The sequence below is a fragment of the Physeter macrocephalus genome, chromosome 8 (assembly GCF_002837175.3).
Source record: "Physeter macrocephalus isolate SW-GA chromosome 8, ASM283717v5, whole genome shotgun sequence".
Lineage (NCBI taxonomy): Eukaryota > Metazoa > Chordata > Mammalia > Artiodactyla > Physeteridae > Physeter > Physeter macrocephalus.
The window spans coordinates 120,526,624-120,552,764 of NC_041221.1; the positions used below are offsets into that span (position 1 = coordinate 120,526,624).

At 35.7% G+C, this 26,141-nt stretch overlaps 1 protein-coding gene across 8 annotated transcripts in view; it reads right to left on the reverse strand.

Annotated features, from left to right (window-relative positions):
• The window catches only part of CEP120 (centrosomal protein 120), a 79,262-nt gene that overhangs the window by 14,027 nt on the left and 39,094 nt on the right, over window positions 1-26,141 (reverse strand). For 6 of the 8 annotated variants that reach the window (XM_007108488.4, XM_007108487.4, XM_007108486.4 and 3 more), the window contains 5 exons: window positions 25,753-25,842; window positions 22,199-22,291; window positions 20,983-21,144; window positions 17,239-17,361; window positions 9,696-9,794 (listed from right to left, as the gene is read on the reverse strand). In XM_007108488.4, coding sequence (XP_007108550.1) covers window positions 9,696-9,794; window positions 17,239-17,361; window positions 20,983-21,144; window positions 22,199-22,291; window positions 25,753-25,842 — 567 coding nt within the window. Of the gene's footprint in view, window positions 1-9,049; window positions 9,131-9,695; window positions 9,795-17,238; window positions 17,362-20,982; window positions 21,145-22,198; window positions 22,292-25,752; window positions 25,843-26,141 lie in introns of those variants that run through there. The other 2 variants (XM_028493166.2, XM_028493165.2) reach the window with 2 other exon arrangements.

Consider the following 26,141-nt stretch of genomic DNA (forward strand, 5'->3'; position numbering starts at 1 on the left):
AAAGTAGTCAGTCTCACATACCCTATCCTGTATGTCACTTATGTTCTTTGTTGTATTTTCCATCCTTTTTTTTCTGTTCCAGTTTGGATACTTTTTATTGGCTTATCTTAAGTTCACATATCCTTGGTTCTGCTGTTAATTCATCTACTGAATCTTACAATTCATTTGTGATACTTTTCAGTTCCAGAATGTCTATATGACTGAAAAGGTTCTACCTCTCTAATACATTTCTCCATCATATCACCTATTTTCTACTAGTTATCTATAACTTTGTGTCTGGTGATTCCAAAATCTGTTGATTTATTTATGTTGAGCAAAAGACAATAAGACATTCCACATGCAAGTCTAATAAACAAATGAAAAGATGCTCAAAGTCAATAATCAGGGAAATGAAAATTTAAGCCACAGAGTGATATGATTTCAGACCCACCAAACTGGAAAAAATTAATACATCTGATAACAGCCAAGTGTTAGACATGGTGTGAAGAATAACAATTATACACCATTCTTGGGAACTGCAGATTTGTACAACCACTTTGGAAAGTAATTTCACAACATTTAGTGAAGCAGAGGAAATGAGTCAACCCTATGACCAGAAGTACTACTTTTAGATATAAACACTAGAGAAAAATTTTAATGTATAAATGTATAAAATTTTTCACTGTTGTCTTATTATGAGAAAACTTAGAATATTCATGTTTAAGATTTATAAAGCAATAAAATAAACTTTAGCTACTGCATCAAAATAGCTAAATTTTGAATCACACAAGGTAGTCACAGAAGAATGATGATTCCAAGAGAATATTTCCATGTATATGAAGTTTAAAAACATACAAAAGTAAACTGTTGTTCACCAATATTTTTAATACCTTATAAGCTTATAAAGAAAAGCAAAGGAATAATAAATACCAAATTCAGCTAAGTAGTTACCTGCGGAAAGGATGCAGGTTAGAAAAGGCACAAGGAGCACTGATAATGCTGTTTCTTACACTAGAAGGTGGGGGTTGAAGTGCATAACAATCTTCTTTTTTCCCCCTCTTTGGAATGTATGATATATTTCATTTAAAGAGTAATTATTTAAAAATAAAGGAAGGAAAAGAAATCCAGACAAGGATACACCAAATTGTTATCTGTGGCTGAGGAGGTGATAAAGGTTACCAGTGACTATTATTTTTCTATGTTATGATGCTGCAAAATTTGGATTTCTTTTACACTAAGAAAATATAATTGCAAACAGGAAAAAAAATGGTCAATTATTTAATTTTAGGTTATTTTGTAAAACTGTAACTTTATAAAAATTGAAACATTTTAATTCTAAAACATAAGAAAAGCCTTTAAATGCCTTGAATTTTTAATCAAGTATACATCATTAATAATAATCACACATGCACACACAAAAATTAGAGGTTAGAGGAAGAAATCCTCTCTGCTGCCAGGTGCTCTGGGTTAAAGGCTCCTCAATCAAGTGAGTATAATCTTTATTTTGCCTTGGCTGCCTATAAATCCAGAGAGGAGATGTAAACATGCATACACTAGACTAAACAACGGCTAAAACGTGGCCACTACTTACTCTCCCACTCACACATACCATGTAAGTCTGTGGGAAAAAACTTACAGCTAAACTAAGGAACTCAAGTCAAGTTTTCTGAAAATAACCCAGAGCTGACAAGTCAGTAGGAGGGCCTGGATGGTTTCAAGACACAGTTTTTAACCAAGACTTGGACCTCCAACTGTTTTCTTAAACAAAGATTTACATCCCATCCTTGGCTAAATTACTTGTAAATTAATCAAATTAATTACTCTGAGTGGATAAGCAGGAGGCTGGACAAGATAGTGCTGATGTCAGCCAATGAAGTCTGTGTTGTTTTAACTAAATATATCAGCTTAGTTTTAAACAGATCTACTGTGCACAAATATGGTAAGGGACTCACATCCTACCCAAAATCTTAGTTCTGTTTCCTGTCCTGTGAACAAACATACCTAGTTTTAATGTATCAGACATGATAAAAATGTTAAATTTCCCAGAACAACAAATTCATACCTTTTAACAATGATTCATTTATTTTTAAAGAGTAGTGGCTGTTATTCTTCCTCCATAACTATAATGTGATGTGAATGTATCAGACATGATAAAAATGTTAAATTTCCCAGAACAACAAATTCATACCTTTTAACAATGATTCATTTATTTTTAAAGAGTAGTGGCTGTTATTCTTCCTCCATAACTATAATGTGTCAAGAAATGTTTTAAAATAAATATGGTACTTAGAACACAGTAAAGTAACAATCTTAACTTGGAGATGGGAAAAAAAGAAACTAAATTACCCCTTAAATGTCTAACAACCAGAACTCTTTAAAGTCAATGTTATACATCATACCAAAGACAGCAAATCCAGACTGTATGGATACAGTTTCCTTGTCTTCTAAGTTAGGACCCATTTTATGTTACACTTATTTATATTTTACAGCTGTCGCCTACCCACTTACCCAAGAACAAAAAAGTTTACAACATGGAAACACAGGCTTTTATGCTTGTGAATCAGAAGAAAAGATTTTTTTCCAAATAATTGGAAGATTATGATTTTTTAAATTCACAAATTGACTATACTGGGTCACCTCTGAGTAATGGAAATCTCTGTTTAAACATTCTTTTGGCAATAGGCACGGAGCATTAGGTCTTATTTCCAAGCTTTACCAGCTGGGTTTTGTCATTAACATTTATTAACAATCTAAGATATGGCTTTCGCCGTCTAATCCGTACTACACAAATGTTTTGTATGGCCCTCCAGAGAATTTTGCTGTGACAAATTACTGGCAGAGATTATAGCCCCGTGGCTATTCACCAGAGGCAATGTAAAATTAACATGGTACTAATCCAATTTAAACAAGAAGTTGCACAAACAATCCTCTGAACAAAAGCAGAGAGAGGATTCCAATTTTATATTCAAATACAATGTGTTTTTAATAAAAAGCTTTAGGAAAAAAGTTGAAGTAACTTTCACACATATAAATTGTGCCTATTTGATGAAGGTATTAATTTTAATCTTCCAAAAACAGTGGCAGAACACAATTCACTATGGTAATCGCAAGGTCTATTAAATTTCTTCTTAAAGTGTTGCATCTCAAATGTGGTCTGTTGAACATCAGTGATTCCTAGTGACCCTGAAATATGTTTACAGTGTTGTTTCTAAAGCAGAAAGTCTGTGGGATAAGGAATAGAAGTGGTCTGCAATGAAGATTACTGCACTCAAAGAATGAGACTATTTTCTTTCATGAAGCAGAAGTCTGGAGTTGAACCAGGAATTTAACACTATGTTTTCTTTTCTTCTTAATTCACTTACAGAACTTAAAAGAGGAATCTGAACTTTTGTGATATCCTCTGTTATTAGGCACAAATAGTTAAAATTACTTTGCCAATGCTTTTTAGGCAAGAGGGTAGACAACACTGAGGAAAAAAGGGTAAATAGAAAACAATGAATTAAAGGAAAAATCCAGAAGATAGCAAAAGTGTATGAGCAGGCATATGTTAGGAAGGAGGGGTGCTTGGGTGGCAGCCTTTTAAACTGAAACTTTTTTAAAGAGTCTCAGTCCATGAACTGGGGTGTTTTTGTTCAGAAGATTTTTTTCTTACATTTGAAAAACCACCTCAAACAGTGAAAACAATGTCGTCTGTCAACATACACATATGAACATAACTTAAAAATCAATTTACTCAAAGTAATAAATTTTTGCATGGATATTTCTTAATAAGAAACATAACAATTACAATGAAATTATGCTCTGATAATTAATCACTCATTTCTCCAGAAGAAATGCCCTATCAACAGCTCACAGGCTTCCATCTTTTCATTACTAATTTTGATAATGCCTTGTAATTAATTACCATTGCATTAGTCTCTTATCCTTCATAAGCTGCATAAATTTCTTCAGTGGTAGGCACTGTCTTCCACTTCCTCCCAATCTACTCTTCATTTTAAAACTTGAAATGATTTCATATCTAATACTGATATTTATTACTTTTTAAATGTTTATCTTATATTGGAGTATAGTTGATTTACAATGTTGTGTTAGTGTCAGGTGTACAACTGATTCAGTTATACATATACATATGTCCATTCTTTTTCAAATTCTTTTCCCATTTAGGTTGTTACATAATATTGAGTAGAGTTCCCTGTGCTATACAATCCTGTGCTTATATTCTTGTTGATCATCTATTTTATATATAGTAGTGTGTATAAGTCAATCCCAAACTCCTAATTTATCCCTCCCCCCAACATTTCCCTTTTGGTAATCATTAAGTTTGTTTTCTATGTCTGTGTCATCTGTTTCTGTTTTGTAAATAAGTGCATTTGTATCATTTTTTTTTAAGATTCCACATATAAGTGATATATGGTATCTGTCTTTCTCTGACTTACTTCACATAGTATGATAATCTTTAGGTCCATCCATGTTGCTGCAAATAGCATTGTTTCATTCTTTTTTATGGCTGAGTAATATTCCATTGTACATATGTACCACATCTTCTTTATCCTTTCCTCTGTCAATGGACATTTAGGTTGCTTCCATGTCCTGGCTATTGTAAATAGTGCTGCAATGAACACTTGGTGCATGTATCTTTTTGAATTATGGTTTTCTCTAGATATATGCCCAGGAGTGGGATTGCTGGATCATATGGTAGCTCCATTTTTAGTTTTTTTAAGGAATCTCCATAGTGTTTTCCATAATGGCTGTGCCGATTTACATTCCCATCAACAGTGTAGGGTTCCCTTTTCTCCACACCCTCTCCAGCATTTACTATTTGTAGACTTTTTGATGATGGCCATTCTGACCAGTATGACGTGATATCTCACTGTAGATTTGATCTGCATTTCTCTAATAACTAGTGATGCTGAGCCTCTTTTCATGTACTTTTTGGCTATCTGTATGTCTTCACTGGAGAACTATTTAGATCTTCTGCCCATCTTCTGATTGGGTTGTTTGTTTTTTTCATAGTGAGCTGCATGAGCTGTTTGTAAATTCTGGAGATTAATCCCTTGTCGGGTGCTTTGTTTGCAAATATTTTCTCTCATTCTGTGGGTTGTCTTCATTTTGTTTATGGCTTCCTTTGCTGTGCAAAAGCTTTAAAGTTTGATTAGGTCCCATTTGTTTATTTTTCTTTTCATTTTCATTACTCTAGGAGGTGGATCCAAAAAGATAGTGCTGTGATTTATGTCAAAGAGTGTTCTGCCTATGTTTTCCTCTAAGAGTTTTACAGTACCTGGCCTTACATTTAGGTGTTTAATCCATTTTGAGTTTATTTTTGTGTATGGTGTTAAGGAGTGTTCTAATTTCATTCTTTTACATGTAGCTGTCCAGTTTTCCCAGCACCACTTATTGAAGAGACTGTCTTTTCTCCACTGTATATTCTTGCCTCCTCTGTCATAGATTAGGTGACCATGGGTGCCTGGGTTTATCTCTGGGCTTTCTATCCTGTTCCTTTGATCTATATTTCTGTCTTTGTGCCAATACCGTACTGTGTTGTTGTTTTTTTTTAAATTAATTTATTTTTGGCTGCACTGGGTCTTCGTTGCAGTGTGCGGGCTTTTTATTGTGGGGGCTCCTCATTGCAGAGCATGGGCTCTAAGCACGCGGGGGCTTAGCAGTTGTGGCTCACGGGCTCTAGAGCGCAGGCCCAGTAGTTCTGGTGCACGGGCTCAGTTGCTCCATGGCATGTGGGATCTTCCCAGACCAGGGCTCGAGCCTGTGTCCCCTGCATTGGCAGGCGGACTCTTAACCACTGTGCCACCAGGGAAGCCCATACCATACTGTTTTGATGACGGTAGCTTTGTAGTATAGTCTGAAGTCAGGGAGCATGATTTCTCCAGCTTTGTTTTTCTTTCTCAAGATTGCTTTGGCTATTTGGGGTCTTTTGTGTTTCCATAGAAATTTTAAAAAGTTTTGTTCTAGTTCTGTGAAAAATGCCATTACTAATTTGATAGGGATTGCAATGAATCCGTAGATTGCCTTGGGCAGTATAGTCATTTTCACAATATTGATTCTTCCAATTCAAGAACATGGTATATCTTTCCAACTGTTTCTGTCATCTTCAATTTCTTTCATCAACGTCTTATACTTCTCAGAGTACAGGTCTTTAGGTAGGTTTACTCCTAGTTATTTTATTCTTTTTATGTGATGGTAAACGGGACTGTTTCCTTAATTTCTCTTTCTGATCTTTTGGTGTTGGTGTATAGAAATGCAAGAGATTTCTGTGCACTAATTTTGTATCCTGCAGTGTTACCGAATTCATTGATGAGCTCTAGTAGTTTTCTGGTAGCATCTTTAGGATCTATGTATAGTATCATGTCATCTGCAAACAGTGACAGTTTTACTTCTTTTCCAGTTTGGATTCCTTTTTCTAATACTGATATTTGAAACACCGTTTTTGAACCATTTCTCCCTCAGCTCTGAATGACAAAATACAATGATAACCCACTGTCCTCTTGCTTTTCTAATACTTATTTTCTATTATTTCTGCTAACTTCATTTGCATTTCTTACCACCCTGCCATGTTCTTGTTAAATATCAGCCCTCCCAGCTGAACTTTAAGTTTCCTGTGGAGAGAGAACTGCTGTATCTAGAGCATCTACCACTGTTCAAGGTGCATAGTAGGCTCTCGATAAGTACTTGATGAATGAAAAATGAAGAAATAAAACAACTATAGATGTTTCTTCAGACTCAATGCACTCTCATCTCTTTACACCTAACTTTAGGAAGTTCACCTACTGACTGACAGTGTTGCATATCTGCACAATTAGCCCTAACATAGGTTTTTCCCCTTATGTCAGTTTCTACAGAACATCTATATTAAATCTACCATCCAAATACAAAGTACTGTTATTACTGAAACTATATTGAACCTCTTGTAGACTTAAAAATTTTCAATTTTTTGGTTGGTGTCTGTCATTTTTCAGCTACTCAGTCATAAATCCTTCTAATATTTGTTCTATTCATCAATATTCCAAAGCTACCATCTGATAGGTCCCCAATGACTGAAACCAAGAATACTACACAATAGCTTTATGGCTCATATCCTTTTAACAACAGTTACCATTTATTGAGCATACACTATGTACGAAACACTGTGTTAAATGCTTTACAGACCACTCATTTAATTCGCAGAACAATCTGTGAGGAAAGATTTTTCATTTTCCAAATGAGGAGACTAATCAGAGAAATTATATTCCCCAAGTCACAGACGTAGTTAAGAAGTATAGCCAAGATTCAATACAGCTCTCTTGTCTCCAAGGCCATGTTCTACACTGCTATGTATGCTGCCTCTGGTAGAATTTGTATCCTGTTATTTTTAATAGCCACTCTCACCACATTATTTCCTTGCTCCCAATTCCACAGGGACTCCTCCCTGTGATACTAAATGTAACTTAAATATCTTGCCATCATGACTTTATATTAGCTTATTCTCTTTCAAAGTCACTTTAATTCTCATTCACAGAGCTAGTCTGTCAGTGATGTCATTTTCCTTGCTTATGATAGGCCAAATCATGACTTCTTCTGCTTCAATACTCACTCTGTCAGAAATCCCTAATGTCTTCCACAGCTCACTTTGTTCTATTTGAAATTCTTTCATTATGTGGCTTCCATGGAATTAATTAAACCATAATATTATAAAGCAGGAAGAGCCTGAGACTGCACTCCAGTCAAATGAGTCTAATCCTTGCTCTGTCACTTAGTACCTGTGTGACTGTGTGCAACTTGCTTAACGTCTCTGTTTCTTTCATCTATAAAATGGAAATATTACCTGCTATATAGGGATCTTGGTTAGGATCAAATGAAAACGTATGCAGGGCTTAGCATAACACTAAGCACTTATCAGCTTTCCTTCCTCCTTAAACATAAGAATTCTAAGTTCTATCTGCCACATCTTCAATTATCACTCTGCAAAAGGATTCCTTCATGTTATTAAGCTCAGTCATCCTCCCATCAGTCCATATTTCTAACTGCTTGAATTTCTTTCTGTAAAAATTAAAATGTTCAAATCTGCAAGTCCTATATCCTTTCCATGCCTCAATCAGCTTCTTGTCTTAATAACCATCATTCCAATCCTGGAAAACTCTCTTTCCAGACACTAAGGCTTGAACCCTTGACACCATCTTTGACTTTCCACTCTGCATTCTGATTAGGTATAGTGTACTATATAGAATCTACCAAAATCATACCTTTTAAAATAATCTCCTTGTCATGTTCCCACTGCAACATAGTCCTTATTTCCTGAAATGACCTCTAAAATGGGACCTCCTCTGTTCTCCATGGAGAGTCTATGCTTTCTGACTTTGTGCCTCCTTGCTATAATCATTCTATTCATTGTATATACAACATTTTCCCCACAGCTTTCCTAAATCACAACCAATTCTCCAGAGATCCATCTCAAATATCTCATCTTCTATGACACCTTTCCTAAGTTCTATTAAATAGATGTACTTCCCCTCCTGAGTACTCTGTACAGGTCTTTTCAGGGCTCTTACTATTTGGCAGTAAATGTTATATTTATAGTTTTCGTCCCTATTACTAAACTGCAAGCTCCCTGAGGCAAACATCTATGTTTTACTTATATCTATAAAGCTAGCATGGTGCCTTGAACACAGGAGGCCCTCAGTACTATATATGATTATTCATTCATCTATCCTTAGTCTTGCGAGCATCTATAAAACATATTCAGTGTGTGTAATATTATTTTATACTTAGGCTTACAATCTCAACTCATCTAAAAGCTATGTTAAGGCAAACTGCACTATTTATTCTCAGGCAGTCTAGTACATACTCTTCTAGGAAGGTGGTAAGCATTTAGTACAATACCACAAGATGTTTAATGACATTTGATGGTTTGGGAGACACATTAAAAAAAAATACAAATCTGAGAGACCCTAAGTACCAAATTTCATTCAGCATATAACGGACACATTTCAGAAAAGCAAAACTTAGAATAAACTAACCACTAATGATCCTTAAAAGTTTAGGTCAAATAGATGAGATTCTAAATAAAAATCTTGCTCATATTTTATTTGATCTTAATAATTTGAAGAAATTATAGCCAAAATTAAGGTTAATTCCTCAGGAAGCTAACAGCATTTGTTACCTGGTACCAGGAAGGAAAAAAAAAAAGTAAAGAATTTAGGAAACTACTCTCACTTTTAAATTCTTGTAAAATTATTCAAAAATCCCATGATCCCTTTTTTTAAATGAATAAATTACTGTGTCTTCCTAGGAATGACTTTTAAAATATGTTCTTAAAGTTCTCCCCCCAAAGACACTCCCAATAGAAGGAAATTAATACTAAGGAGAAAAGGATGGTAGTTTTATAAGTGAAAGTAAAAGGAGAAGAAAAATGGTAGTTTTTAAAGTGAAAGTAGAAATTATTCCCAACTTGCTGTTGGGAAGAGGATAGTTGGCTTTAAAAAAAAAAAAAAAAAAAAAAAAAAGGGAAAAGAAAAATGACCTAGAAGTTTTAGTTTTTATAAAGGAGGATCTTATATGTAACACATAAAAAAAAAAGGAGGGTGGGGCCTAATCTCAAATACAGAACTGGACATTTAAATACAGACATCTGAACCTAACAGATATTGCCAAATATGCAAACTTGTAAAAAATCAAGGGAGAAAGACATAAAAAGAATAATCCATCATCAGCTATAAACTACATACCTGTTTAAGTCTGGCAAGTTCTTTCAAAGCTCGTCCCCACTGCTGCTTGTAATGCAGCTTAGACTTAGTTGCGGATTCCAACTTTCTTTCAAGTTCAACCTAACAGTGATTAAAATCATATCAAGTGAAACACTATACCACTGTGTACAATCACTGAAAGATAATATATACAAAGACTCTGGCTTAAGAAAAGAGTTTATATAGTGTAACATACGACATCATCTAAAACTGTTATATAATTTACTGTAAATATTATGGCACATGAACATTTTCTTGTTTAAAATATAGTTGTATTTTTACTGCCTAACAGCCTATACTAAAAGGAACTGAATCAGTCTTAACCTCCAGACAGTTACTATAAATGTATTTAAAACATATATATTACATAAAGATCATAGAGTGAAAAATACTTTTTTTTTTTTTTTTTACATAACAAAAAGCAGTTGTTAGCATTCCATTTAGCTGACACTCTCAACCTTGAAACCAAATTACTCCTTTTGGAGACCTATCATTATGTAGAATTTTGTCTTACATTGAAGAGAGCTTGTAGAGATACTTTTATAACTATTTTGGCAAAAATCACAGAATGCTGAAAACAGTGAACTGTTTTATCAGAAGGCAGTTTACTAAGAGTACAAAGTCAAAAATATTTTAAGAATGTTAAAATAAACCTAAGAGTAAGAAAAATAATGCTCCTAAAAACACTCATCTAACTTCTATTTTTCCTCAAATATATAAAGAAAAACACGAAATAGATTTGATTTTTAAAATACGGTTATTTATACTTGCAGCAGGCAATCTGTTGTGTATGAACTGAAGCCAACTTGGCTAGGTTTTGGAATGTACTCTCTCAAAGTTTCAAACCAAGTACCAAACAAATTCATGTAGCCAACAGACAGTTTTACTATTTAAGTGATAAGGTAATAATATGGATGAATTAGAGTAAAATACTGTTAATCTAAACTGGTCTAATTTTTTTATATCAAGTCTAGTTTTTCCCATACACACAACTCCTAATGTTTTGCAGAAAAATAAAATCAAAGACATTATCCAAAACTTCAAACTTCAGAAAGCTCAAAAGGAAATAAAATGAAAGGAAAAGCAGATTGCCAAAATCCCTTCACAAAAGACCAGAATGTTCTCTGCAGTAATAGATGACTTCATGGAGTCAAGGTCTTTTCTGCTTTACAAATCCCTAGTGCTTGGATTTAAATGTGTTGACATTTCACAACTATACTCATACATCTTAAGTTGAATAATACTCTGAGATTATCAAAGATGATCTCTTCCACTTATGCCCTAAAGACTTATACATATTAGTTGGTAATTTTAACAAGAGGACATATGTCAGAGGAAAAGCAAAAATCTGTTTATAACTGTGTGATAAAACAATGGTATTCAATTATAAAAGTGATCATGTCCCTGGGTCTTGGAGAAGGTACAGTATCCTGGACGAGCCTCAGAATGAGGGTTAGGACAACCTAGAGAGATCACTTATACCCACTGAACTGACTCCATCAGAAAAAGCTGGGGAGGTTTTATCAGTTTTGCCATGATTATCAAAATAACTCACATTTGCATTGATATTCACACAGTAGTTCTCACTAATTTAAAATGCATATATAATCAAAACATATGTCTTTATTCTTAACAAACAAACAAAAACTGTAGCTAACAAATCTGAGATGTTACACATCATTTTTCTAATTCACCCCAAACTACCAAATCAGTGATTCCTAACTTTTTTTAAGGACACAGATGCCTCTGTAATTCTAAAAAAATATATGGACCCAATTCCCAGAAAAAGGTACACAACCAAAATTTTGACACAATTTCAGGGCATTCAAACACCTCGAGTTAAGAGCCCTTTTTGTGGGTAGATATGAGACTTCGGGAAGGCTTTTTTTTACTTAAATCTTAAGCCAAGTTATAGACTCAAATTAAAACTTGGCTCAGGACCTAGAGTCAATTCAGAGGCTAGTGGAGACCAAGCACAGACTTTCACTGATTCTCAATGTCCCTGTTTCTATCCCTGATATACCCACAACTCTAATTCTCTACTGGAGGCATGGCATTGTCTTTGCCTCTAATCTCCTATTCCCCAGTTCCAATGTGTCACAAAAAAACTATAGATTTCTCCCATGAAATATTTTCCAGTTTTATTCTTTTACGTTCTTTCTACCATTTCCTAAGCTCAGGCTTATCTCATCTCTTGTCTGCTCAGCCTCAAACGTATTCTATCTACAAATCCTGCAAATCACTATTACATCAATTTACTCTCTACTAAAAAATCTACAACAGGGCTTCCCTGGTGGTGCAGTGGTTGAGAGTCCGCCTGCCGATGCAGGGGATATGGGTTTGTGCCCCAGTCCGGGAGGATCCCGCATGCCGCGGAGCAGCTGGGCCTGTGGGCCATGGCTGCTGGGCCTGCGCGGCCGGAGCCCATGGCTGCTGGGCCTGCGCGTCCGGAGCCTGTGCTCTGCAAGGGGAGAGGCCACAGCAGTGAGAGGCCCGTGTACCGCAAAAAAAAAATCTACAACAGCTGCTACTTGCCTACAGGACTGAGCCTAAACTCCTCTGCCTAGGTGTTAAAGCACTCCGAGATATAATTTCCATCCTACTTGTTGTACTACTTTCTTGGTATTCCTCAACAGGAAACCCTCTACTCCAACCACCGGGTTTGTCTCCCCTACATTCACCTTGTCCAAGTTACTTCCTGAGCCTGTCTTCTTTTTCTTCGTTGCTTATTTAAAACTTCAGATTCAGCTCAAATCCTACCTCTCCATGGAGCTGTCTTAAAACTACTACATTCTGAACACCAAATGACTTCTTTCTGAATTGCAAAGAGTTCCTATCACATTCCCTGGTATTCGATTATATATGGTCATTTAAGGTTCTTGGAGTCATCTCCCCGATTATATTACAAACTCTTCTAGAAGTGAGGTCCCAGGGACTTCCCTGGCAGTCTAGTGGTTAAGACTTCGCCTTCCAATGCAGGGGGTGTGGGTTCGATCCCTGGTCAGGGAGCTAAGATCCCACATGCCTCGCAGCCCAAAAACCAGAACATAAAACAAAAGCAATATTGTAACAAATTCAATAAAGACTTTAAAAATGGTCCACATAAAAAAAAAAAAAGTGAGGTCCCAAAAGGATAACATACTTTTACTCTTTTCTTTTCTCTCATTTTTCCCTTTGTCCTAAGACACAGTAGATACTCACCAAATGTTCTTAAATACACAAATTTAGTTTCTGTCTTAATCTTCTGTATGCATTACTAAATTATAATGCTTTCCCTATTTTATTTTTTAAAAGTTCCAATTGTTTTTAAGCTATGTAAAAGTCATTTCCTAGCTAAAAGCACATCAAACTACTATTCACTTCTTAAGGGAATCAAGAATTGCATTTGGTAAAACTGTATCTTAATGAACTTATTTTTAGACCATTTCAGTGAAAACGGAAATATTTGTGTTATACTGAAGAGATGAGTAAACAGAAAAGAAAAAAGCTCTCAATCAGACATAACCAGAAGTTGTAGACTAAATCAGGTACTTTTTCACTTAAGTCTTCCTTTTTATGCTTTTATCTCTTTGTTACTTAAGAAATAAGATTCTGCCCTCTTCTGGCTCCAAAAAAACTTACAAAGAATGTTCAAAAGAGCTGAGAAGCCTTGCTTTGCTAGGCATTTAAAAACAGTGGATGAATTCATTAGGTCTGATATAAAGGCGCTTCCATTACTTTTTTTTTTTCCTCAACAAGTTCACGGTGCTGTTTATATTTGTAATATGTTTGGTGATTTTTATCCTTTTGGTAGAAGTGTAATTGGAAGAAGAAATTTTTTTAAATCACTTACAATTATTTCTATGGTGATATTATCTAGTATATATTCAGAAAAGATGAATATGATAAGCCCTCTGTTCCAATTTTGAGATATTTGGCCCTGAATTTCCCCAAGATAAAATGGAAATACTCTTGACACCTACTTAAGGGAACTTGTGAGAATTGATGAGATATTGTCTGAATGCTTCAAATATCTCTGGCAGGCCACATAATTCATAATATAAAAACAGAAATACTTTAATATTTGGTTTAATCAAAAGGGGTGGGAAATGTCCAGTTTGATTCAAATTCAAGGTCACTGGTAGAGAAACGAGAAGGCCAAAAATGGAGAATGAAGAGATTGTCCAGATATGTAAGAAGCAGAATCAACAAGACTTGCAATTAAATAGATATCGGGGTAAGAAGAGGAACCAAAAATAGCATCGCATTTGACAAGCTGCAGAAACATTTAATGAATTCAGAAACGCTAGAAGAAAGCAGTTAATACCCTTTTCAACTCAATTTTTTTTAACCACTCTTATTCTTGTCTCCAAATTTTCTATATGCACCCTTCTGCCTCTTGAATAGTCATATCAAGGGCTAAATTTTATATCGATGCTCCAACCATCCCCTCCTCTCTTAAAGCTTCGATTTCTCCTTGCTGTTAATTTCTTGTCCTTAATCTAAAAATATTCTCTGGTTTTCCTACCTCTAAATAAGCTTTTCTCAAGAGCTTTAGGCCCTTGGGCTACATTTTTTCTTGTCTTCTGGGGTTTTTTGAAATTTATTTTTTTATTATTTTTAAAAATTTTTGGCTGCCTTGGGTCGTCGTTGCTGTGCGTGGGCTTTCTCTAGCTGCGGTGAGCAGGCGCTACTCTTCATTGCGGTGCGCAGGCTTCTCACTGCAGTGGCTTCTCTCGTTGCGGAGCACAGGCTCTAGGTGTGCAGGCTTCAGTAGTTGCAGCACACAGGCTCAGTAGTGGTGGTGCACGGGCTTAGCTGCTCCTCGGCATGTGGGATCTTCCAGGACCACGGCTCGAACCCGCGTCCCCTGCATTGGCAGGTGGATTCTTAACCACTGCACCACCAAGGAAGCCCTTTTCTTGTTTTCTTTTCAAAGCCAAACTTTCTGTAACCTTCTGCAATTTGGCTTCTTAAAAATCAGTGACCTCTTAACTGCCAAACACATGGTCTTTCCTCAACCACTCTTGACTTGCCCATCATGAGAGATTATTTTCACTTCCTCATTCTTTAAACTCCCCCTTTCCTTTTGGGCACAGCACTAGACTGTTTTTATTACTTCTCTAAATCTCATTAGCCTCCTTCCCCAACTCTTGATTGTTCTCAAAGCTGAAAGTCCCCCTAAGTTTTATCATCAATTAGCCTTCCTAAACACTCCTTAAGCAATTGCATATACTTGTAAGCTGTTACTTTATTCAAATGACTCTCAAATCTGTTTGTCTAGACCTTTTCTCTTCCTACTGTATTTTCTCATTTTTTAACCACTTAGTTAACTCCTTCACTTAGATTACTGCATTAGCATCTCAAATGTAGTATGTCTAAAATCTGAATTCTCTACAACTTCCATCTCTCCAAAAAAGTTCATCGAAAATCTTCATTTCTATTAATATTAACATCCATTAAGCCAATCTTATAAATTTGAGAGTAATCTTTTGACTTTTCTTACAAGATGAAATATGAATTCTTTAAGCAAACATCTAAGGTTTTCCCTCATATGGCTGAAAATTACCTTTATTTCCAGCATTCTCTTATCAGGCCTACCTTTATTTTAAAACTACAGCTGACATTTGCACAATGCAGGGGTATGCATGCTAATCCTCCATGCTGTCAAAAAAATGCCTATAACTTTACAGTTGGCCCTCTGAATATGTGGTACCGCATCTGAGGAATCAACCAACCACGGGTCATGTGGTACTGCAGAATGTATTTTCTGAAAAAAATCTGTGTATAAGTGGACCCTCACAGTTCAAACTCATGTTGTTCAAGGGTAAACCATACTATAATGATTAGACTCTAGGTTCTAGTCAAGCAGCTATCCAAATATGAAATAGATTTTAAAATCTTTTTTATTCTTTTGTTCAGTACTTCCTTTTGGAATAACCTCACCCACATATTTACCTATTTAAAGTTTCACCTATTCTTAGGCTCCATATACAATCTCATTCCTTCTTTATACTTAGTGTGTTGATTTCAGAAGTTGACTTTGTTTTCCCTTTGGACTCATGGCATTTAGTAAGAGAAAGACGATATCTGCTCGTTTGCCTTTTGCTATAATTATTTGGGCATGTTCCTTGTCTCCTTCTGTAACTTGTTATTTACTTGACGGTATCCTGAACATTTTTGAATCATTCATAATGGCATTTAGCATGGTATCATAAATAGCATACATCTTTGCTGGATAATGAAAAACCAACTCTATCAATCAGCATCCTGCCAGGAATCTAGAAATCATAAGTAATTTAATACAGGAAACTGGTTCAACAGATAAAGGAAGAGCAGAAAGGCCAAAGAGAATATGGTGAGGCAACCCAGTGATCAGCAGCAGCAAGAAGCCCCCACCTCTCCTAGGTAGGAGGGACTACAAAAAGGTACCAGGAAATAGTAGTCCTTAATACAAGCAACCCACAAACTGGGGATGTCCAGTGGGCTAGAACCACAGTGGAGACTGCCTAAAGGAAGCTGGAGAAGGGATGCCTGGTGGGAGATGGAACCATAAAAAGATGTTACTACTGCCAGAGAAAATAAGGGAAGTAGAGAGGCAAAAACAGAGAGAAGAACTACTCTGGCATCTTCCCAACTCCTATCTACCAATCTTCTGTTAGTGTCCCCTAGTGGCTGAATCTACAGAAGAGAAAGGGTAAGGAAGCCTTCAATACAATGCTGAGTGGGAACAGACAGGCAATGGCTGCCACAACAATTAAATCCTTAAGCTTCTAAAGCTTATTTTCTTGTTTATTATTAACTGTTATTTTCTTAAGTATGCTATATCTTTTTAATAATGCCTAAAATTTATCAAACTCTAAAATGCAAAAGTTCATATTGTCAAACTTAGATTGTCTGTTGGGTATTACACATTTTTTAATGCCTACAACTTGAACATTCTGTCTGTGGGGAATCCCAATAGAAATGAGAGTCAGGACCTGGCTTCCAACCACAGAAAGCAAAATAGGATGGCTATCCCTTCTTCCAAACTAAGAGTAGAGTACAGACCTGTGATTTAAATGCGTGCTCCTACCTGAGACAGTGAATCTAAAGGGCACTAATATGGAGAGAGGGTATTCACAATGGCTACTGCAAAACAGAGTTCAACAGCCTAACAAACACTAGAATCAGGGGAGACAGAATCCAGGGACATGGCAGTCATGGCACCAACAGTAGCATCCCGAGTAGACTGCTTTATGACAGGATGGGCCCATGACTTGCTTCCCGCAGGTTTTTTAGCTTTCCTGACAGGTTTGTGAATTCCTTTAGTCCAAGAGTTACTCAGTTCTGTTGTCTATAACCAAGGACTCTAGTATTGGCTATAACTGGTAAAAGCTATGAAATTTAAGTATTGACAATGTCATGTGCCTCAAATTCTCTGATATGTTATTTGATATCAGAATACTACAGTTAAAAGTTATTACATTGTATATGCAAGTATCATTTTTTATCTTATAAATTTTTCATTAAGGCTAGTTAAATTGACATAAATTGACATGGGTACCTTTTCCAAAGTGAGAAGATTTATTTCAGACTGTAGACGAATTTCTGGTTTGCTGCTTTGCTGATCCTTAAACTGATGGAACTCTTTTTCCAAAATCTTATACTTATTTTCAGCATCATTGAGCTGTATTAAAAAAAATTATAGCCACTTTAAAACAGCAGTATGCAAAGTTTAGTATTACAGAATTCAATTCAATAGTGTCATTTTTTTCTTACTTTAAGGCATGTTTATATTAGAACATTTAGAAAATAAAGTATAATGAAGAAAATTAAGATCTCTAGTAATCTTAAAAATTCAGTAAATCAACTGATTAACAAAACAATATACAAAAACTTTTTTTTTCTGCAGTACACAGGCCTCTCACTGTTGTGGCCTCTCCCGTTGCGGAGCACAGGCTCCGGACGCACAGGCTCAGCGGCCATGGCTCACGGGCCCAGCCGCTCCGCGGCATGTGGGATCCTCCCGGACCGGGGCATGAACCCGTGTCCCCTGCATCGGCAGGCGGATTCTCAACCACTGCACCACCAGGGAAGCCTCCTACAGCAACTTTTTAGGAGTATGGAATTTCTTATAAAACCAGTATCTTGAGAACATTTTCATTAAACTTTGGATGGCAAATGGAAAAGTCACTTTATAAAAATACTGAAAATAATTTTTAAGATTGAGCATTATAGATATACCTGATTATCGATGAAGATAATTTTAATGCATTATTTATTCCTATAATTTGATACTCTATGAATTTCATAATTCCTATACTATTAAAACTTACAGATTATTTGGCCCAGTCCCTTCATATTTATAGTTAAGAAAATTGAGGATCAAAGAGCTAAATTACTGAGGCAGTGCCAAAGAGCTAGTGAGCTGGCCACTAGGAGACGCATGAAGAGAATTCAGATCTTTTCATCCCCTAGAATGATGCTCTAATGAATAGTTCCTTAAAATTTTTTAAAAACAGAGAGTCTGCCTTGACTAAACACTGTAATTTCCCTTAGAACAGTTTCAAAACTACCAAGAAAAAGAAAAAAAGATATAAAGGTATTCTTTTAAAATGTGGGATTTTTCTAATCAAATGCAAATAAGCACTGTTTAAAGATGCTTTCTGAAAACATACACCAATGTGACTAGCCATCTTTAGATAACCCAATTATCTCTTTAAGACTAAGACTTAACTAAATGTGAAATACTGAGAAAACTGGTGGCAAAAATGGAACTTACATTACCAATAATAAATTCTTGTTTTATGCTAATAATTATCAATAATTCTAATTAGGATTTATCTAGCATCTTTAGGTAATGAGTATTCCACACATGGAAATTTTCCGTATAACTGAAGTTTACCTCTTTGAACATGTAAATTTTATGTTTAAAGTTGAATAGAAACCTCTCTAAAGAATCTCTCACATTTTTGTTTTAAACAAAAACTAATAATATTTGGCATTTTTTTGACCATTCAGGACATTATCAATCTACTATTAAGAATTACTAATCAAGCTACTAGGCATGCTGGGTTCTTTTTCCTTTGCTAAGTGGTCTATAAACTACATTGATTTTTTTCAGTTCTGATAACTGCCTTTACATATTTGAATATATATACTTTATTTTCATCACCTTGCACTGATAGTGTATCATCTATCTGTCCCTTCTACCTGTCCAGTTAGAATTGTGTGTATAGTACATGTAACCTGGTTCAGAGTAAGGGCCTAAAAAGTTTTCTTATATATAAAAGGGGAAATGTTTACAGTCGTGGACTTAGCAATTTGGGCATCCCAGAAACTTCTGCTGCCCACCACAGTTTTTTCCCCAGGTCTTAGCTTATGTTTTAGAAGTGCCCCAGGGAATTTTTCCAAAATACCAGTTCTTCCTGCCAAGGTTCTTCCCACAACATTGTAAGCTAATTATACCAGTCTGGGACAGGGTAGAGATGTGGATTTTTTCATGAGCTCCCCCGGTGATTCTAATACATGTTAGAAGCCTTTGTTCTAGATGGCTGAATCTCCCTGATAAGTGGTAGAAGAGAAGCATTACTGGCAAATCCCATCACAATTGCCCACTTTTACAACTTTATCTTTCATAAATTTACATGAGACCACCACAATAACAATCAAATTTATATTTATAGCCACCTAAATAATATGATCTTAACTGACCCTGAACTGCTATGGAAACTATTCTTCACGCCAGGATTTACTAAAGACTTCAGAGGCATTCATCATACATATCTAATCTACACTGAAATGTTTCAAGACAGATAAGCTTCATTTTTAACAGCCTGAGCCTTCCTTTTTCCAGCAAATATTTATTAAGCCCCTATTATGTACTGAAGACTGGCTGGGCTCCAGGCATACAGACAGAAACCAAAACAGTTTTATGGAACTAATAATCTGACACTGATCAAATTATCACACTAATGAAAATAAAAACAAACTGCTATAACATATCATAAAGAAATAGAATAAGCGAATAATACCCCAAGAAAACATATAACAAAAACTTGACCTAGACTTGGACAGCAGGGGTCAGGGAAGATTTCTCTGGGAAAGTGATGCCTCAGCTGGAAACTGAGGGATTCGTTTAGTTCACTAGGCCAAGAAAAAGCAGCACACACAAAGATCCTAAGGGTGAAGCATGCATGGTATGCCTGAGGACCTGAAGAGGACGAGTGTGGCTGGAGAGCACACAGAAAAGGTGAAAGAGTGGGAGATGAGGTGAGAGAGGTAGGCTGGTAGGGCAAGGTAATAATTCTGATCTTTATTCTATGAGCATTAAGACAACCCTGAACAGTTTTAGAGGAGGGTGTCATGATTCCGAATTTCAAAAATATCACTCAGGCTCGGACAGGAAGAACAGGTTACAGGGGTCCAATACTGACAAAGAATACTTACAGCAAGGTCAAGTATGGATAGGAGGATCATGGTGGGTTTTAAATGCCTTTAAGACACCCAAGTAGAGATGTCTAAAAGGCAATGAGATAAGTGGGTTGAGAGTGCAAAGGAAAGGTTTGAGATATAAATGCACAGGTCTCAGAGATACAGATTGTCTCTGAAACCACAGGCACGAATAAGATTGTTTAGCACAGTGTAAGTCTGGAGCTTGGAGGAAGTCCAACGTTTAATGGCTAGATAAAGGAAAATAAACCTGCAACGGACCTGACGCATGGCCAGAAAAGAAGAGAAAAACAAGAAGAGTGGTGTTATAGAAGTTGAGAGAAGAGAATATATAAAAACAAGAACAGTAGTGTTGATGCTGTCAGTAAGTTTGAGTAAGATGAGAAATGAAAAACACCCACTGAACTTAGTGACTGAGCCACTGGTGGCTTCTCTGACAACTGGCTGGCTGGGGCAATGGGGATGGAAAGCTGAGGCGGATGGGGTGAGAAGATGGAAAGGAGCACAGACAATTCTCTCATGAAATTTGGTTCTTAACTGAACTTGGTCCAGTGATATATGAAGAATATCTACATTTGCTCAAAGGAGATTTATTGGAAAAAATTTTAAGATGAGAGTTAACTAAAATATAGCACAATCTCATACAAATAATTATAAAGGAAGTAAGATTATTCCAATATAGTCCTCAGCTTTCAGGAAAAGAAGATCCAACTTACGTTTGAATCTCAGTGTAGTAAATGTGATTAATAATCCAAATTACTGGGAATTTTTTTAACTCCTTAGTGAACGATTTCTATTATTTCTAGAATGCAAATAAACTCTAAGTTTAAAGAGATGACAGGTATTTTCATCCAACCTGTTGCTGAAGTCGGTGTTTATCCTCTTCTAGTTGCTTCATCTTCAACCTTTCTAATTCTACTTGGTGAACACAATCTTCTTTGGCCCTACGGATAGAGTCCTGGAGTTCCTGCAGGTTCCGTTCACGTTCTGATTTCAGGTCCCTTCTTTCTCTCTGAAGCTTAAAACAGGTACATCTTTAAGAGGCTGACCTATTACTAGCTGCATAATACTAGTCAATATTCTATTATCCTTATATATGGTCAAATGTTCAGAATGTTTTATGAAGTGATTTTTATATCATTTTCAGGTATTAGAGAGTTAATGTTTAAGTGTATTGAAATTATAAATTTTCAATCATCATTTACTCCTAAAATACAAAGTATATCCCAAAATCCATATATGATGCATAAATTCAATTGAAAAGGCCCTAAATGCTTAAAACCTCTATTTGAATAAACCCATTTTATTATGTAAGCAAATATGCCCAAGTTTCTTTACGTTTTTAGAAACTTCTTATTTTTTACCTAATCACATAAAAGATAACAAAGCCTTAGCATTGGGAACAAATACACATTATGTTCAGGTTTAACAATCTAAATCAATTTAGAAATTGCCGAAAATGTGTAAAGATAAGGCTAGGGTGATATGCTGAGAAAATTTTAAGAAACATTTGGGTAAGGAAGGGGCATATAAATTTCACAAAGAAGAAATTCTAATAATTTGAGGTGAACTTTACAGTAATTAAAAAAAGTATTTAGGGTACAATTTAATAAGACTTAACAAAAATGCTAACTAGGCATGGTACTAACATAAGTTTATCCTTTCTTGGGATCTAATCTTTAATAGGCAAGAAGGAGGTATATTCCCTTCTTAGTTAAACACAAAATCATGATTCTAGGTCCCTGAGCCTACACTACATTTTCTCTTTTCTCTAGGTAGTGCAACTATCCATTCCTTCCACATAATTGCAAAGGTAACCAAAAATCTCCACTATTGCAGAAGTCAGCCAAAGCTGACTGAATAATAGTTAACCATTTCAAATAACAGTTTTCTACCTAATCCCCGACCTAACATCTAAAACATGCTTCACCTAGTTGAATAGCAGTTTTCTCCATAATGTCTGAAAGACTATTTCCATGAAATATACTTTATACAGTACAAAAGGAAAAACAAATGAATGGTATGAATATATGGATTCTGTGAAATAAAGACATGATAGATGAATACAGTACTTCTGATTCTGCAATGGCCAGCTGCTGCTCTCGCTTCTCCAAGTCAACTAGGGTTTTTTGAAGTTTTCCTTCGAGAATAGTATATTCAGCAACCTAAAATATAATAAAAGTTACCTTATCTTTTCCCCAAATTCAAAAATGCATATATTATGATTTTACTGAAACGGAGGATCTGCGACTAGGAAAATCATGAATTACATATACCAATTCAAAGCAGAAATTCTTCCCACTACACTCTAAGGAAGGAAGCCAATCTAGCTTCTGCTTGGATATCTCTAGTAATATTCAGTCTCCTGAGGAAGCCTTTCTCCCACTGGGTGGTAAGTTAGACTGCCAGTAAAATCTTGTGTTTTAGTAAAAACCTAGCTCCTTAAAAGTCTGCCTTGCTCAATATTCCAGTATTCTTCTAAAGCCCTCTTAGTCACTTATGCTTTCTCTGGAACTAATATTGGTGATAGGCCAGCTATCACCAATCAGTTTCAAGTCAGTCCTCCTATTGTTGAGATCCAGTCCTTTATTACAGTTTAAATAACTGAGTTCTTAATTGCTTCTGAAGCTACAGTTCCTGCTTGGGACCTCAGCCTAGTACCCCAATTTCTACAAGCCTAAAGTCCTGCTCTGCTCTGTCTTTAAGGATGTGAGTCCCATTAAGGATAAGAGGTCTACCTGCTTGGCCTGTATAGGATCCTCTCTCATGGTTTTCTATCTTTTAGTTCAGACTGATCATTATTTACTAGGACTTTCTGAACCAAACCTTCTGTCCACCTCACCAATGAGTCTCCAGGTCCCAGGCCCCAACCTGATTTTCTCTTTACAAGCCTGGGTTTGATGCTCCTTAGAAGCCCACCCTTTAATCCTGTTTCTATCCCTTGGGAAGAAAAAAAAAAAAGTATCTTCACATATTTGACTCCAGTGATAGCCATCATACATCCTCCTAGTCTTTTTTTTCTCCAAGATAAGCACAAGCGTCAACTATTATTCACATGTTATTGTTTCCACATCCTCTAATATCTTGGATTTAATCTGGAGTCTACATTCTAAACTAAGTCCTTTCAAAAATATGGTACCCAGATGTGATCTCACTAGTTCAGAGACTAAAGAATGTGCACTGCCAAAGACAGGTCAACAAATGTCTCCTAATTTTAACTCCATCTAAATTGCATTTGCTGTCTGAGGATCCTAGTCACACTGTTCGTCATGTCAAAGAAAATCCCCAAGGTCTTTGTTTTTAAACTTGGAATAACTATACCCATTGTCCAAGTGAATGTTTCACTCTACCGAATTTGACAGTTTTCATTATTAAACTTTATTTTGATGATTTAGCCCAACATACAACCAAGCAAGATAATTTATTTATTAGTTCTGTTAACTCTACCACTGAGTTTTGGTTCATCTTTAAATGCTTAACCAAATCACTAATATAAATGTGTCAAATTCTGAGTGCCACATGTAAAAAAACCTTATAGAAAGACAGGTAAACAGGATGGGGAGGAAGTATTCAAACCATATGTTCGTCCTCTGTCAACCCAAACATCTTATCTACGTACCATCACAGATACGAAGAACTCCCAAATTTATATTGCAAAGTCAAACCCCTGCTCCAGAGTTGCAGACCTATAAATCCAAATACCTGCTGAACATGCCAATAGTCCCCATAAATCTCACTCAAAACTGCATAAAACCTGAAATCATACATTATCCTTTTAATTTAAACAAATATTTATTGTATATGTAGCAGATGCTGGGCAAATCAAAGTCACGTGGAATCTATACTCTGAGGGAAGACAAACTATAAACAAAGAAGTGGATATTTAATGTAATAGTAGGTAAATGCTACAAAGAAAATAAAGCAGAATGAGGGGACAGTTAGTGCCTGGGGGCAGGGGAAGAGAGCAGTATTTTGGATACAGTGGTCAGAGAAGGCCTCGCTCACATTACTCTGAGCAGAAACCAGACAGTATCTCTGAAAGAAAAGCAGTCTACAGATCCTGAGGAGAGAGGTGGCTTAGCATGTCTGAGGAAATACACAGAGACCAAGATGGTTAGAATAGACTGTGTGAACAGAAGGCTGACAGAAGACGAGGTCACAGAGGAAGTGAGGGGACAGATCACAAAAGGCCTTGTAGGTCCTGGCTGAGTTTCATTCTAAAGGTGATGAGGAGTATGATGTGTTTTTAGGAGGAGGAGTACATAATCTGACTTCCTCTTACTCTTGGCTGATATCACAAGCTACAGGGGTCAGTAATGGAGGACAGGATACCAAGTTAAGAAGTAAATGCAGAGACTCCGCAGTCCCAATGCAGGGGGCACAGGTTTGATCCCTGGTGGGGAAGATACCACATGCCACACGGTGCGGCTGAAAATAATAATAAAAATAAATAAAATAAAAATAAAATGAAGTAAACGCAATTATCTAGGAAAGAGATTGTGATTGCTTAAACCAGTAAAATAGTATGAGAACTTTACAACAGCGTTTGTCCATTTCCTCACTTCCATACTTTGTGTTATTTTCATCATATATTTTGCTTTTACATATAAGAATCAACACTGAAAAACTCATCAGTCACATTAAAAAATGGCTCAAAGATTAACTTGTCTTAAAAGCTAAATGTGCTGTATCATCTGAAGGTTTACTGTGATAAGTTAAAGATGCATACTGTAAGCCCTACAGCAATCACTAAAAAAAAAAATAGATATTGCTAATAAGGCAACTGTGGAAATAAAATGGAATCATAAAAAAAAAAGAAAAATTCAATGAATGCAAAAGAAAGCAGGCAAAGAGAGAAAACAAAGAATGTATGGGACAAATTGAAAACCAAGAGCAAGATAGTAGCTTTAAACCCAAGCACGTCAATAATTAAATATAAATGGCCGAAAGTCAGAGACCTGAAAAAACTTTAAAGAATTTTCTAGTCCATACCATCCTGTCTCTTGACCTAGTGTAGCAAACTACCCTGCTACTGTCTTCTCCCATTTATAGACATTTCATTAACCACTAATATGAGTATTTTTATAGACTTGAATTTGGAATATTTGAGACAAGTCTAATTTTCAGGGTTGTTTTACTCAATAACGAGTATAAATAGATAAATATTAAATTTTGGCTTTCTGGAATAAGATCAGATGGTCTCACATTATCATTTTAAAAGATGTGATTTATAACATTTCATGATTCAATCTTTTAAAACAGCTTAAGAGTTTTTGGTCCTTTTTATTAACTAATAGATTATAATGTAATACTTACATATACTTAAATGTTCTATTTTCTTTTTAAATACAGAGATAGATAGGCTTTTTCTCTAAAGTATTCACTTTCTATATTTATTCACTTTTTGAACAGGTAACACATCTGCAGGGTTCAAAATCTAAGGAGTACAAAACAACTTACAGTGAAAACCCTTCTTCCTATCCCTGACCCATTCATTCACTTTATCCAGGCCAATATATAACCACTATAATTAGTTATTCCTTCCAGAGATCTTCTTTAATGTATATAGAAGATACTATCATTAATATTCTTTCTTTCCTCCTTCAATTTTTATAAAAGTCATTACCTTTTTCTTTACTAGTGATTCCCTCTCTCGGTCCCTTTTCTTCCATTCCTCTGCAAGAGCTTGCATATGAGCCAGTTCTTTCTGCTTTAGCTGCCAAAGGAAGAAAAATAAAGTAAAAAAGAAAAACCCTAAATATTTCAAATAAATAAACCAGCTGTTTTCAGTTAAATAATTAATACTGGTCACTGATATATTTCTTTCAGACATTCCATTTTATTTAAAACAAATCAGAGGATGCCTGAGGTGAGTAATACCCATATGAGTACAATTCAGGACAGTACAAAGTTAATAGCTGTTTTCTACCTCTCTTGTTTAACAACTGATGATTCCAGCTTCCAGGAGGGTATGCTAAATGAGATCTTGAAATTAAAAGAAACCTTCAAGTCCTT